This window comes from Delphinus delphis, chromosome 8, assembly GCF_949987515.2.
Source record: "Delphinus delphis chromosome 8, mDelDel1.2, whole genome shotgun sequence".
NCBI classification, from domain to species: Eukaryota; Metazoa; Chordata; class Mammalia; order Artiodactyla; family Delphinidae; genus Delphinus; species Delphinus delphis.
The window spans coordinates 80,961,916-80,976,616 of NC_082690.1; the positions used below are offsets into that span (position 1 = coordinate 80,961,916).

General features: G+C 34.0%; 1 protein-coding gene across 6 annotated transcripts in view; it reads left to right on the forward strand.

Annotated features, from left to right (window-relative positions):
• The window catches only part of METTL15 (methyltransferase 15, mitochondrial 12S rRNA N4-cytidine), a 202,942-nt gene that overhangs the window by 84,736 nt on the left and 103,505 nt on the right, over window positions 1–14,701 (forward strand). For all 6 annotated transcript variants that reach the window (XM_060018633.1, XM_060018634.1, XM_060018632.1 and 3 more), the window contains one exon: window positions 2,915–3,051. In XM_060018633.1, coding sequence (XP_059874616.1) covers window positions 2,915–3,051 — 137 coding nt within the window. The remainder of the gene's footprint in view (window positions 1–2,914; window positions 3,052–14,701) is intronic.

The following is a 14,701-nucleotide window of genomic DNA, read 5'->3' on the forward strand; positions in this document are numbered from 1 at the left end:
TTTCTTAGATAAAGCAGTTGAATCTCAGAGAGTTAAAATGATTTGGCCAGGGTTATAAAGGTGATGAGAGAAATTACCAGAAAAAACTCTTGGTATCATATGGGTTAGGCTTTTTAGATAAATTATATCAGGTAATTTCAAAGAAAGAATTCCATATATGTTTGGAGCATAAGATAAACATTTGCATATATACATAGTTGAGATTCATAAAGGGATTATTTTGAAACATTCAGTTATGTTGTTCTTGTGCATTTGTTAAGCAAAAAAATCATCCAGTCGCCTTATTTTATTATCAAGTTTTACAAATTAAAAAATGTGGTCTTATGTCAAGTTAGTGATCCAGGAGAGTGGAAAAACTAATTGGCTCCCTTTTCAATTGTAGTGCTGGGTGACTCATAAGGCCTAGATGTCACTTACTATATTTGATGGACAGTGTACATTAGAATTTTTTTGTTTTGTTTTGTTTTGTTTTGTTTTGCGGTACGCGGGCCTCTCACTGTTGTGGCCTCTCCCATTGCGGAGCACAGGCTTCGGACGCGCAGGCTCAGCGGCCATGGCTTACGGGCCTAGCCGCTCCGCGGCATGTGGGATCTTCCCAGACCGGGGCACGAACCCGTGTACCCTGCATCGGCAGGCGGACTCTCAACCACTGCGCCACCAGGGAAGCCCCATTAGAATTTTAAAAATGGAAGTCGATGGCTCCAATCACCTATTAACCCAGGACCTATTGTGGGGTTCAGTTCTAGTTTCATAAATCCCATTTGTCTCCCACTTTTTGCTTTGTTTTACACTTGACTGGTAATAATAGATTATTTTTTTCCTGTGGAAACTTCCTTGATTGTCAGTACATCTCCAAGGGCATAATCATGATATATTAAAAAAATAATCATGTAAATTATAATCATCTCACATTTTCCAGAATATTTTTAATCATAAGGATTTTTCTTTTTAAATATTGATTGGGACTTTCCTGGCTTGGGATAAGGTAATCATATGCAAATTATTTTATTTGATATATTCTTAGTTTAAATCCAGGGCTATATAAGACTTGATATTGGGGCATAATAAGAAAGTGGTATATACTTTTGCCTGGAAAAGTTCTTTGTTTAAGTCATGCTAAACCTCTAGCAATTTTAAAACTGAGGCAAGCTATGGTAGAAGATTTTTACCCTCATAGATGCATAAAGTAAGTATACAGACTGGGAGAGGAAATTATTCAATCTTGAGATTAAATATGTACTCCTAACAGCCATTCCAATAATAAGACTTTAAGTGTTGTTTTAAAGTTACTGTTTAAAAAGATGAAAAATATATGTAGCCATACCTTTTGTGCTGACAGTGATAGAAGTGCAAGGTTAAGTTATACTAAAAAATTTATGTTAAGAAGCAGTGCTTGTACCATTTTTTTTAAACCACATTTACATCTTATATTTTACATCCCTCCTCTTCTCAATTTTGATCAGAAGATTTCCTCCATATTATTCTTTGAATAGTAGGCTAACTTTTCTGAGTACATGATCAGAGGACAGGACTCAGCATGGTAGCTTATAGTCAAAAAAAAAAAAAAAATCAAAGCATAATTGTGCCTTGTCTCTGACCACTCTCCCTGAAATAAGTTGTAACATTCAGGGCAGGGAAATGTTCAAATCCATTACAGGAATTTCCTTTGTGCAATGTACACATGAACTTTTAAAAAGTTATATGTTTAAATATTTTTAACAGTCTGACTTATTGTGTATGTTATTTGTCACAGTATTCAGTATTATTGGAATAATTGTTTTTATTTTCATCATACCAGTGAGGCTTATTCAGAGAGCACATTAAACTAAGAGCGTAACTTTGAGAGGATGTGCTGAGTGTCTTGACTTCCAAACCAACTACAATCAACTACCTTGTTTACATTTACGTTTCTTATGGTCCAGGTCTAGTTTCTTGCCCAACGGCCAGCTGGCTTTTTTTTTTTTTTTAAGTGGGCCAGCATTGTTTTCTTAAGTGTGGCCAAATAAAATAGCTAAGAAATAGATTCAGATCCAATTAACTTCATTGTGTATCTTCAATGATCCAAGCATTTAAACATATGTACTCCCATACCTTGTATCCTGTTATCCTGGCAAATCTTTTACTACCAAAAGTGTTTTGGTTTAGATGAGAAATTATATGTCACCTTACCAATTAGGCAGGTATTGGGGTATATTCTTCTAGACCTTCTTTTTCTTTTTAAACTCTGGAGAAATCTAAAAACCCTGGAATTTTAAATGACTTTTCCAAAGCTATGTAGCTACTTGGTGGCAAGGCTATAATTTATCCCAGGTGTTTTGACTTAAGCCCTGGGCTTTTTCAGGTCTGATTTGTTAATTAAATATTTGTCCTATGACTACTGTTAGGTATAATCTCTTTCTCTCTCTCTCTCTCGCTCGCTCTCTCTCTCGCTCTCTCGCTCTCTCGCTCTCTCTGTATTCTTGAATATTTTTATGTTTAATATAAAGCATTTAGAGAACTTGAGATAAAGTGAGCCACACCAATTGTAAGCTGTCTCCAAATGATGAGAAATTGTTGGAAATATCATTTTTAGTCAGGTGCTTGAAAGCAGTAAAAAGCTAGTAGCACAACACTGTGGCTAGTTTGAACTTATGGAGGGAAATGCAAATTTGCCTTGAATTGGCCAGCCTGTGACAAAGATTATCATTTTGCTGTTACTCTGACAAATTCTTTTGGACTGATCACTCATAATTGATCCAGACCTCATGTACAACAAATTGAACTCTAGGCAAAAAAAAAAAAAAAAAAAAAAGTAATTTGTTTTTCTATTTGGTATCAGCTCTGAAAAGCATTATGTGTGTCTAGAAATAAGGTAGCTGGCAAGAATAAACTTTGCTCATGCTAAGTGGTAATTTTCTTTTTCTGTGTTGGCTAGTTTTTTCTAGATATGACATTTGGTTCAGGAGGACACACAAGAGCCATTCTACAGAAGGAGTCAGATATTACTCTGTATGCCTTAGACAGAGACCCAACAGCTTATGCAATAGCTGAACAGCTTTCAGAATTGTACCCGTAAGTAATACACTTGTATAGTTACTTAATTTTGTTGCTATGTTTTATGGAGCTTAGTTTACCATCTTGGAATTTGTTCTCCCTTGTATGATACTATACGTCACTCCACTAAGTATTTCCTCCCTTTTTATCCAGAAAGAATTGATGTAAATGATATTTTTAGAATCACTCAAAATAATGATGTTACTGCATTTATCCTTTGTAAGTAAGTATAAATACAAAAACTTATTTTTGGTTAAAATTTGAAAATGTGTTGAAATCCATCCATGAATAGTATTTTGACAAATAACCCATACTTTAAAAACATTTTTAAAGTACTTTATGAGTTACAGTTTCTCAGAATTTAGTGGAGTAAATACATATGTAAAAATTCTGTAGAATTCTGTAGAATTCATGAAACAATAATGCAATTGCTTTCTTTGAAATCTTTCTGAAATTCATAAGTAAATGTAGAGCACTCTATCCATTTATCAGAATTAGTGAGCATTTACTAGAGAACTTTTTAAAAATATAAAGTTATTGTCTTCATGAGTTGTAAAAGCATCTTCCTTTAGAGAAAAAATTTTGAATTAATGAGTATGTCCATGTGCTATGTTGTTTGGAACACACCAGCCTGAAAAAGAAAAATATCTTGGAATTAAGATGGCTATCTCCAAATATGTAAAGGGCTATTTTCTGTAATGGGGAATTGTTCTACTATGTGAAGCTCCAGAGACTGAAATCAACAAAGTAGATGAGAATTTTAGAGGTAAAGTTTGACTTGACTATCCAACAAAGAAAAGATCTCTTTGGTGAAGTAGCAAAAGTATGACCATAGAAAAGTTTAATCACAGACTAAAGGTAGAAAGTTGGATTACTAATCTAGAGTAGTCTTTTTCATCCTCTCTCAGGTCCCAGACTCTGCAAATCCATCAATGTGATTAAGTATCCCAATAAAAGTGTAAATAAATATACCTAGATTTTTGTCTGCAAGATCACAGTGTTTATGGAGTCCCTGGAAACCCATTTGACCCCAGGTTCTTTATTTCTAAGAAAATATGAAGATGTGGTTTAGTTCCAGAGTAGTTTTTTCTTTTTTTTTTAATCTTTCTGTCATTTTAAGCAACGTAACTTAGATGCACCTTCTTTAAGAAGGTCTTGTACTAGGGCATTCATATTTGTGAAACTTCTTAGGAGTTCACTTGATTATGACCTGAACATTTATAGAATGAGTATAGGTCTCCATTATATTTCACTATCATAGACAACCTGAATTTTCTTAGATATTATTGTTTCTAAAGGCAGTGATTCCCAAGGTCTCTTATTCTTTCAAACACCCTAGTTTCTTAAATGTAGCTTAAAATTATCAATTTTATCAGGCGTAATTTTTTACCTAACAGGAACCTTGAGGCTCTGTATTCTCTTCAGCTTACATATGTGGAAACTATTAGCTACACATATTAAAGGTATACATGTCTTAATAGAGATGGGATGAATTTCACCCATCACCCAATAATCTCATTTTATTAAATTATACTACCTTGTCTCAAATCTTACTGAGATATATTTAGTTCATCGACAAAATAATTCCTTTGCCTAACCTAATAACTTAATTAAAGAACAATAAGATAAAATAAAGGAGGAAGAGGTAATTAATACAGATAAAAGCTGGAATCAAAGAAACTGAAAAACAAAAAAACAAAAAAAAAGAAAAAAAGGAGAAAGAAATCCCAAGAGATCATTCTTTGCATTCTTTGAAAATAGCAAAATCCTTTTTCACACTGATTGTTAAAGGAAAAAGAGAGCAAAAATATATGCTTAAGTTTGAGAGAGAAGACCAACCAGAGACACAAGGTAAATTATAAGATGATACTACTGTAATTCTGTGGCAACATGTGAAACCTAGATAAATGAATGATGTCCTAGCAAAATATAAATTATTAAAATTGACTCAATAATTATAAAACTTTAATAGGTTATTACCATAAAAGAGATTAGAAAGGTAACTAAAGTACATAGAAGAATGTACAGTGATCAGATTTGCAATTGTTATCTAGCTTTTATAAAGAATAGGAAAGGGACTTCCCTGGTGGTGCAATGCTTAAGAATCCGCCTGCTAATGCAGGGGATGTGGGTTCGATCCCTGGTCTGGGAAGATCCCACATGCCGCGGAGCAACTAAACCCATGTGCCACAACTACTGAGCCTGCGCTGTAGAGCCCGCGAGCCACAACTACTGAGTTGGCATGCCACAACTACTGAAGCCCACGTGCCTAGAGCCTGTGCTCTGCCACCACACTGAAAAGCCTGCACACTGCCATGAAGAGTAGCCCCCACCTGCCGCAACTAGAGAAAGCCTGCGCACAAAGCAAAGAAGCAAAGAAGACCCAACGCAGCCAAAAATAAATAAATAAATTAAAAGAAAATAGGAAAGAGCGTTGCCTTTTATGCTAGTCCTGACCATGGTAAATAAAGAAAGCTCTTAAAATTCATTTTATATTGAATCCAGCATTAATACCTAATTCTGCTAGAGATAGTATAAAAGGAAAAAGAGAAAAAGTCCAACCTCACTGAAGTATATAAATGCAGAATTCAAAATGCAATACTAGCATATCTAATTCACCCTTCATTTAGTTAAAAGGATAATAAAAGAATAATACCTATGGCCTAATAGGGTTTAATTCAAGAATACAAGGATGGCTCCATATCAGATTGTCAATCAATGATAGGTTGATAAGCATCACAATGATCAGCTAGCTGTTCGTATTAAAATCTCTAAGTTAAATGGAAATATAAGTCAACTACTTAAACGTAAAATATCCTATTAACCAAGGACAAATAGCAGTTATTTTCTCAAAAGGTGAAATACTATAACAATCTAGTCAAAAATCAGGTTGTAAATATGGATTAACTTCTATATATATTTTAATCAGTATTTTTGGAAGGTCTGGCAGATGTAATTAAAAAACTAAAGAAAGGTTAAAATAGTCTTTTTTTTAATAATGATTTGACTGAATACTTAAAAACCCAAAAGGACTTGTAAAATTAATAAGATGATACAAAATGGTTAGATAAAAATTTAAAAATCTACTCAAGTAGTAAATACCTAGAAAGGGAAGTGGGAAAAAAGTATTCCATTCTTAAAAGCACCTAAAACTTTATAAAATAGTTATAAATTTAGCAAGAAAGACACATTTCCAAATAAAAATAAACCTATATAATTCTATTGAAGGACGTAAAAGACCTGAACAAAAGAGAAAGCATATGTGTTTGGGGGTAAAACAAATTACTATTATAAAAGAAGGCCAGTTCTCCCCAAATTCATATATGTATTTATTGTAATTCCAGGAAGTATATTAATTGATTTCACCTTAACTGATGTGTGTTTTTTTTAACTTAGGTAATATAATGTTGAGTAGATATGGGGGGAAGAGTGACAAGGTCTTTTGGGAAAAAGAAAAAATTGAGAGGAAACTTGCCTTACCAGATGTCAGATCACACTATAAAGTCACTGTAGTGAAATCAATATTATACTGGCATAAGAATAGGCAAGTAGGTTAGTGGAGCAGAGAATCTAGATATAGATTCTACTACATAAAAGAATTTAATAGAAGATAAAGGTGTTTTAATTCATTGAGAAAATAGTGCATTATTAAATAAATGGTGTTGGTACAATGCATATCAAACTTGAAGAAAATAAAATGGACCCCTATTTTAAATCAGATTCAAAAGTAATTTCCAGATAGAGTAAAAATGTATGAAAAAATTGAAAATAAAAGTCCTATTAGAAAATTGAGGAGATTATATATACAATCTAAAGGTAAGAAACTGTCTTAGTTGAGACTTGAAATCATAAATCTATAAAAATAAATAACAGAAATATCTATTTATATAAAAATTTAAAAAATATATGGCAAAAATCGTATGGTAAAATTTCCAAACAGTTAACTTAGAGAAGATATATTAGTAATATGGAGGATAGGAAAAGGAATGATATTATAGAAGAGGAAAAATACATTTTTTCTAAGTTCTCAACTGGGATCCCTGTAACAAAAGGCAGATTAATAAGAGAAAAGCATATAAATTTATTTAAGTTTTACATGACTCATGAGACTTCATGAGGAAATGAAGACCCAAAGATAACAGTAAAACTGGAGCATTTTTATATTAGATTTGATGAAGAGTGGAAAGTTACAGAAAAATATGATAGGACAAAGGGTATGAGCTAATGATAGTAATGTGGGCAAAATTTAGCAAGTCCCATTTATTTAGATTCCTCTCGTCCCTTCATTTTCAGAGATAAGGAAGCTTTTTTGGGTTTAGGCAGGCATCACTCACATGAAGAGCTTATGACCTACATGTGCCATTTCCCAAATTCCTTCAGTTTAAAAATATTCACTATGCCAAGTTGCCATATTTTGAGGTAGCTTTTCCTGAACCCCATCAATATTTATTATATAGGAAGAGTTCTCTCAAACTTGATAAGACAACAAATTCCAATTTGAAAAGTGGGTAAAGGATAGAAGGGTCAATAATAGAAGATCAATGTGTGAAAAGACGCTCCACATAAGTAGCAGTGAGGGGGGAAATGAAATTAAAATAATAATGGTATAATACTTTTTACTTATCAAACTGGGAAGACGTAACAGTTTTGAAAGTGAGCACATGGGGGAAATGATACTTATTTTTCATGGATATCTTTTAATGTTAAAAAAATTGTATATGCATTGTTTGTATATACAATCATGGAGAACTTGAGAAAGAAGGAATTAATGGTGGGGGGAAGTATGGAGAAAGGGAAACCAATGGTTAAAAGAAACAAACCTAGGGCTTCCCTGGTGGCGCAGTGCTTGAGAGTCCGCCTGCTGATGTGGGGGACGCGGGTTCGTGCCTCAGTCTGGGGGGGGTCCCACGTGCCGCGGAGCTGCTGGGCCCGTGAGCCATGGCCACTGGGCCTGCGCGTCTGGAGCCTGTGCTCCACAGTGGGAAAGGCCGCAGCGGTGAGAGGCCCGCGTACTGCAAAAAAAACAAAAAACCAAACCTAGAGATTATATGACGCATCTCTGCATATGTATGTAAATTAGAAAAAGACAAGTAATGCTATGTATTATTATAAATATCTACATGTATAGTTATAGTATAAAAATATACATGACAAAGATAAACACAAATTTGGGCTACGGATTATTTCTGGGGATAATGGATGGATGGATGGATGGTTTGTTGGAAGGATTGACAAATTAGATAAATTGATTATCTTCTTAAAAATACATATGTAGGGCTTCCCTGGTGGCGCAGTGGTTGAGAGTCCGCCTGCCGATGCAGGGGACATGGGTTCGTTCCCTGTGAGCCATGGCCGCTGAGCCTGCGCGTCCGGAGCCTGTGCTCCAAAACGGGAGAGGCCACAACAGTGAGAGGCCCGCGTACTGCAAAAAAAAGAAAAAGAAAAATACATATGTAATCCTGTAACTGATATCTAGGATTACATATGTATTCTTAAGAAGATCATCAATAACATTGTTCATTATTTGTCTTTGGTTTTTATTTTAAAACTGTTTTTCATTGCACAGTAAAGTTGAACACGTGATTCAGTAATAAAAAAATACATATGTAATTACAACTTGCAATAAAGTGTGCAAAAAGGAAGCATTTTGTCATTTCAACGTTTACATCTTTTGAGAAAATATAGTAATTTCTTTCATTTATTTATTTATTTTGTTGTTGTCAAAGAGTAGCCTGTGCTTCTCCTGAAAAATCCCATGTTCTTCACTCTGTCAAAACTAAGTCAAAAATAGAAACTAACATTTTCACAGAAAACTAAGCAGTTCATGGGAAAGCTGAATTTTAGGCTAACCCATTTTAGCTCTTTCAGAAAAGATGACATGTCAGGTCACCTGTTGTTTGAAAACTGAAACTTTTCCCTATTGCCTCTGAAGACTGTACAAGAGGAAACACATTAAAATTGGAGCAGTGGGGTGTTGGCTGACTTTTACCACAGTGGAAGATGGATACTGGAAGACAATTTTTTTTAACAATTTTTTGTTTTCTGAATTTAGGGATAATATGTGCTCCATACACTGAGTTTAGAGAATATAGACATGTATAAAGAAAATATGAAAATTATAATTGATTCAATCATTTAACTGTAGGTAAAGCAGATTATAAAAATATAATAAGCTGTTACTATCCATAGTTTATAAAAGTAGATATTCTCATTGGGGTAAACTTATAATACACAGAAAAGTATATAGAAAAAAATGAAACTCACTTACCATTCCACCACCTTAATCAGTAGTAATGATTTTGTGTATTTCATTCCATCTTTTTTTTTTTTAACATCTTTATTGGAGTCTAATTGCTCTACAATGGTGTGTTAGTTTCTGCTTTATAACAACGTGAATCAGCCATTACATATACATATATCCCCATACCTCCTCCCTCTTTCGTCTCCCTCCCACCCTCCCTATCCCACCCCTCTAGGCGGTCACAAAGCACTGAGCTGATCTCCCTGTGCTATGTGGCTGCTTCCCACTAGCTATCTATTTTACATTTGGTAGCATGTATATGTCCATGCCACTCTCTCACTTTGTCCCAACTTACCCTTCTTCCTCCCTGTGTCCTCAAGTCCATTCTCTACATCTGCATGTTTATTCCTGTCCTGCCCCTAGGTTCTTCAGAACCATTTTTTTTTCTTTTAGATTCCATATATATGTGTTAGCATACGGTATTTGTTTTTCTCTTTCTGACTTACTTCACTCTGTATGACAGTCTCTAGGTCCATCCACCTCACTACAAATAACTCAATTTCATTTCTTTTTATGGCTGAGTAATATTCCATTGTATATATGTGCCACATCTTCTTTATCCATTCATCTGTTCATGGACACTTAGGTTGCTTCCATGTTCTGGCTATTGTAAATAGCGCTGCAATGACCATTGTGGTACATGACTCTTTGAATTATGGTTTTCTCAGGGTATATGCCCAGTAGTGGGATTGCTGGGTCCTATGGTAGTTGTATTTTTAGTTTTTTAAGGAACCGCCATCTGTTCTCTATAGTGGCTGTATCAATTTACATTCCCACCAACGGTGCAAGAGGGTTCCCCATTCCATCTTTTTAATTGCCAATATTTCATTATATTTTATGTACTATTTCTTGTTTGAACTTTTTGGATATTTTTACTTTTTTATACTTCTAAAATGTTGGAATATCTTGGCCAAGTTTAAAAACCATTTTGATCAATTGTATTAAATACATAGCTAATTTAGAAAGAATTGATGTCTTGATATATTTTTCATTGATGATGATATATTTTTCCATTGATTACAGTATTTATGTTTCTGACTAATATTTTTTCTTAATTAAAATGATAAAGTACAGAAAAGTGCTGAGAAGAAAATTTAAATTATTCATAGTCCACCACCACCAAAATTAATAGTTTGGTAAACTCCTTCCTAATCTTTTTGGTTATATATATATGTGTATATATATATACACATATATATATACATTCATACATATACACATATATAGTTTACAAAATTTGATTCTATTTATACATTATCAGCACATTCTTATTTCATTAAATTACCTTAAAGAATAGTTTTATTGGTTGCAGAATATTTCCTTTATGTAATTATAACTTAATTTATTAGAATTCTAATTCTAATATAGTCTTATCCTTATGCATATTACTGCTGTTTTAAGTCTTTCTGTGCTGTGTTATTTTAGATGTACTTCCTATAAACAAATACCAGATATATTTCCTTTGTGTAAACAAATCTGTTTTTTGTAAAGGGTAATTAAATCAGGATATGCTTACTCTTTCTATGTCATCTTGTTTTATATTTTCTATTTTTGTGTTTTATTGAAATTATCTTTGGCGTTTAAATTTTCTTTTGTCCATTATCCACATATACATATTTGTTTTTGCCTTTTCTCTAGCAATTTTGATGAAATTAAAAAATTTTTTTTAATTTACTACTGGCTGATGTTAATATTTTTTAAGATTAAAAGTACTTAAATATTTTTTACTGTTAAGTATGCAGAAAGAAATATTTTTTGATTAACCATCCCATGTAAAGTGAGAACTTATTTCCTGAATTTTTATTTCCCTCTCTTTTCCCACTTCTTGGCTTTTAAAATATGATTTTGGCTTTTAGACATTAATATCTACTATTATGATAATTATTAGTTAACATTTGCATTGTTTGGCAGTAATATCTAAAGTAATCATACTTAAACTGATTTAATTCATTTCAATGTACCCCATAGCCTTTTTATAACACTGTAAGTCCCCTTTCAAGTTCTTTATGTAGGCTCATTTCTCTACCAATTGATTACATCTTAGTTTTTCTATAAATATGCAAAAGGGGAATATCTATGCCTTTGTCTACCCAACACTGTGTTTCTAATGCTTTCTTACATGGGCAACAGTTGATTTAGGATGGCAGTTTGGGAATTGAATAGATATTACTCTTTTTTTTCTGACATGTAGTATTGTGGAGAAGTCTGAGGTCAACCCAGTTTATTTTTTCCTTTCCTAGGTAATCTGTTTCTCACTCCTTCCTCCCACTATTAGGCTGGATGCTTACTAGATATATTTCTTTGAATATTTTTGACATTCATAAATTTCACTAAGAAATATTACTAATTAATCTCTTTTTATCAATTTTCCATGTACTCTGTGAGTAATTTTGGCCTATGCATCAGGTCTTTTCTCTACAAAGGAGTTTTTGTGTTAGTTACCCTCTACTCTTTTTTTTCGGTTTTTTTAACCTGTGAGCACTTATGATTTGTTGGTTGGAGTGTTATCTGTCCCATATGTCTTTTATTTCCTTTCTTAGTGTTTTCTGCTACTTTTACTTTGCCTCAGTATTATAGGAGCTCTCTTCAGACTTATTCCATGTGTTACAGATTTGGTTTTCTACAGTGTCGATTATGGGTTTTTTTTTGTTCTTTTTTGTATTGTTTTGTTTTGTTTTGTGGTACGCGGGCCTCTCACTGTTGTGGCCTCTCCCGTTGCGGAGCACAGCCTCCGGACACGCAGGCTCGGTGGCCATGGCTCACGGGCCCAGCTGCTCCGCGGCATGTGGGATCTTCCCGGACCGGGGCATGAACCCGTGTCCTCTGCATCGGCAGGCAGACTCTCAACCACTGCGCTACCAGGGAAGCCCTAACATATTCTTTTAGTGAGTCATGAAATCATTTTTTGGGGGTCTTGATCAGCATTTTATGGAATGGAATGGAATGGAATAGAATAGGAATATCATGTTACATAATGGAAGTTAAATTAAGTATCATTTCCAGTGAAATAATATATATGTTTACATATATACACATATATATTGTATTTTTGTATATGGGATTGCAGTTAAACCATATTTCTCACTATGTATCTTGATCAAAAATTTTTGAAAACTACCTATCCTATATGGCTATATCCCACATATTTGTTCACACTGTGTACTAAATGTTCATTGAAGGCGGAAACTTTGTCTAATGTATGTTCATATCCCTAGAACCTAGCTCTGCTTGGAATATATATGGAAGTTAACAAGTGTTTATTTATGGTTCAAACAAAACAGAAACCAGTGGTGTGAATGACAGTTATACTTTCTAGGATCCTGTTGCCTGGAAACCCCAATATGCCTAGAGAATTAGAACCCCCTGAAAACTGCATCTCTTAAACTGTACTTTGCCTGTCTTGCAATGAATGAAACAGAATATGAAATATAGATACTGACTACGAAGAAAGGACACATGGTTGGGGAGTGGAATCGAGTTTCAGAGTAAGAGATGTCTGTACTCAAAATATTTACAGTGTACACCACTGAATTGTACACTTTAAAAGGGTGAACATTATGGTAAATGAATGGCATCTCGATTTTTAAAATTATGATTTCTTTTAGATTCAGATCTTTTACATTTAGATTTATATTAGATAAGTGATTAAAACATTTTAATCAACTCATTAAAAAAACATTTATAGTGTATGAAAATTATTTAACTTTTCTCCTGATTTGGGATTATGATAGTACCTTAGAGAAGGAATGATGAACAGGCTCAAAAATGTATCTTATCCCAGGTTTACCAAATGAACTGCCTTTCTCAGTTTTCTAAGTCAACCCTTACTCTTCTGAATTCCTACCAGGTGTGCTGTATAGTCTCCATTTGTCTTTAGAACCTCTCTCTGCCCTTGTCTACACTGATCCCAGGAAGATGACTTTTATGGATTTATCGACAACATTTATCTCCTGGCTTCTTCTTGGGTTCAGCAAATGGGTGACACTGGCAGGAAATCAGAGGACAGAGAAGATAAGGTCAGAATGTGTTTTAGCAGTGGCCACATTCCTCTTCAAAGTTCATTGTTCATAGGCCTCTCCTACTAGATGCAGCTCTGACTCTTTGGGCTTTCATTTACCACTCTTTGCCCTTGCCCCTTCACCTCTTAGCTTCAGGGTACTTCTCATATCCCTTTTTGCCTCTCCTTAACCTAGTCATGTGTTTGTAAATAGTCTCTTTATTAAAGTTTTTTCATTTTCCATACTTGGATGTGCTATTTTTTTTCTAGCCAGAAACTTTGCAGACTCACAAAGAACCTTCTTTGTCTCTAGCTGGATCCTTCCCCTTTGGACTCATCCAGATCTGACTTAAGACAAATATCCATCCACACTGTTGGAGAAGCACTCTAGATTTTGGAATCAAACAGTCTTGGTTTGGAGTCTTAATTCTGCCTCTTTTAGCTGTAGGATTTTAGATGTGTGACTTAACCTGTCAGAGTTTTTATTCTCATCTGTAAAATGAGTTCCTATTCATACGTATCTCATGCTGTGTTATGAGGACTAAATTATTTAATTAAATTGTTTAGCATAAAATTAATTAATACTAGCTATAGTTGCTTTGTTATAATGATGATTATATAAGATAATATATGATTATGCTAATTATTATCATCATAACTCTAAGTGTCTGAGAAGTTTCATTGGTGTATACCAGGATGATTGGCTTTTATTTCCTGTCTTTATCTGCTTGATTCCTTAACATGCACATATCAGAGTCAGTTTAAGATTTAAGGTGTGGAACACTGCATCCAACTTCCTTCGCATTGCAAAGTGTTCTGACATTTGCCTTTTATTACGGGCTCTCTTTCCCATTGTCAGTGTAAATACTGAAGACTACCTCTGTCAGTGTAAATACTGAAAACTACATCCAAGCACTACTCCAATGAACTGTATCATTGTCTTCCTCCCCCTCCCACCCAGACTTACTTTTTATAAGTTTTGATTTCACCATCAACTCTTGGCTTCAGGCCAAAATAACTAATATTTTTTGAATGTCATCAACCAATCAGAAAATGTTGCCTATGTGTCTCCCATTCTTTGGCTTTCTCCTTCTGTATTCATATGTTGCTGGCTTCCCGGAAGCTACTTTTTCCTCATTAAAGAAGGTTGAAGTTTTTCCATATTTAATTTTTAGCACTTCTTGTTCTGAAACCTGAAAATTCTGGAAGGCTGATTCTTGAGTTGTCTTCATTTTCTGTAGATTTAAGGTCTTCTTATTTATTATTTAGCTTATTACTGACATAAGTAGACAGAGTCTACAAATGTTTATTTCAGATAAACTCTTTGGTTTTTGCTTTCTGACTATACAAACTATAGACTTATGTAGACC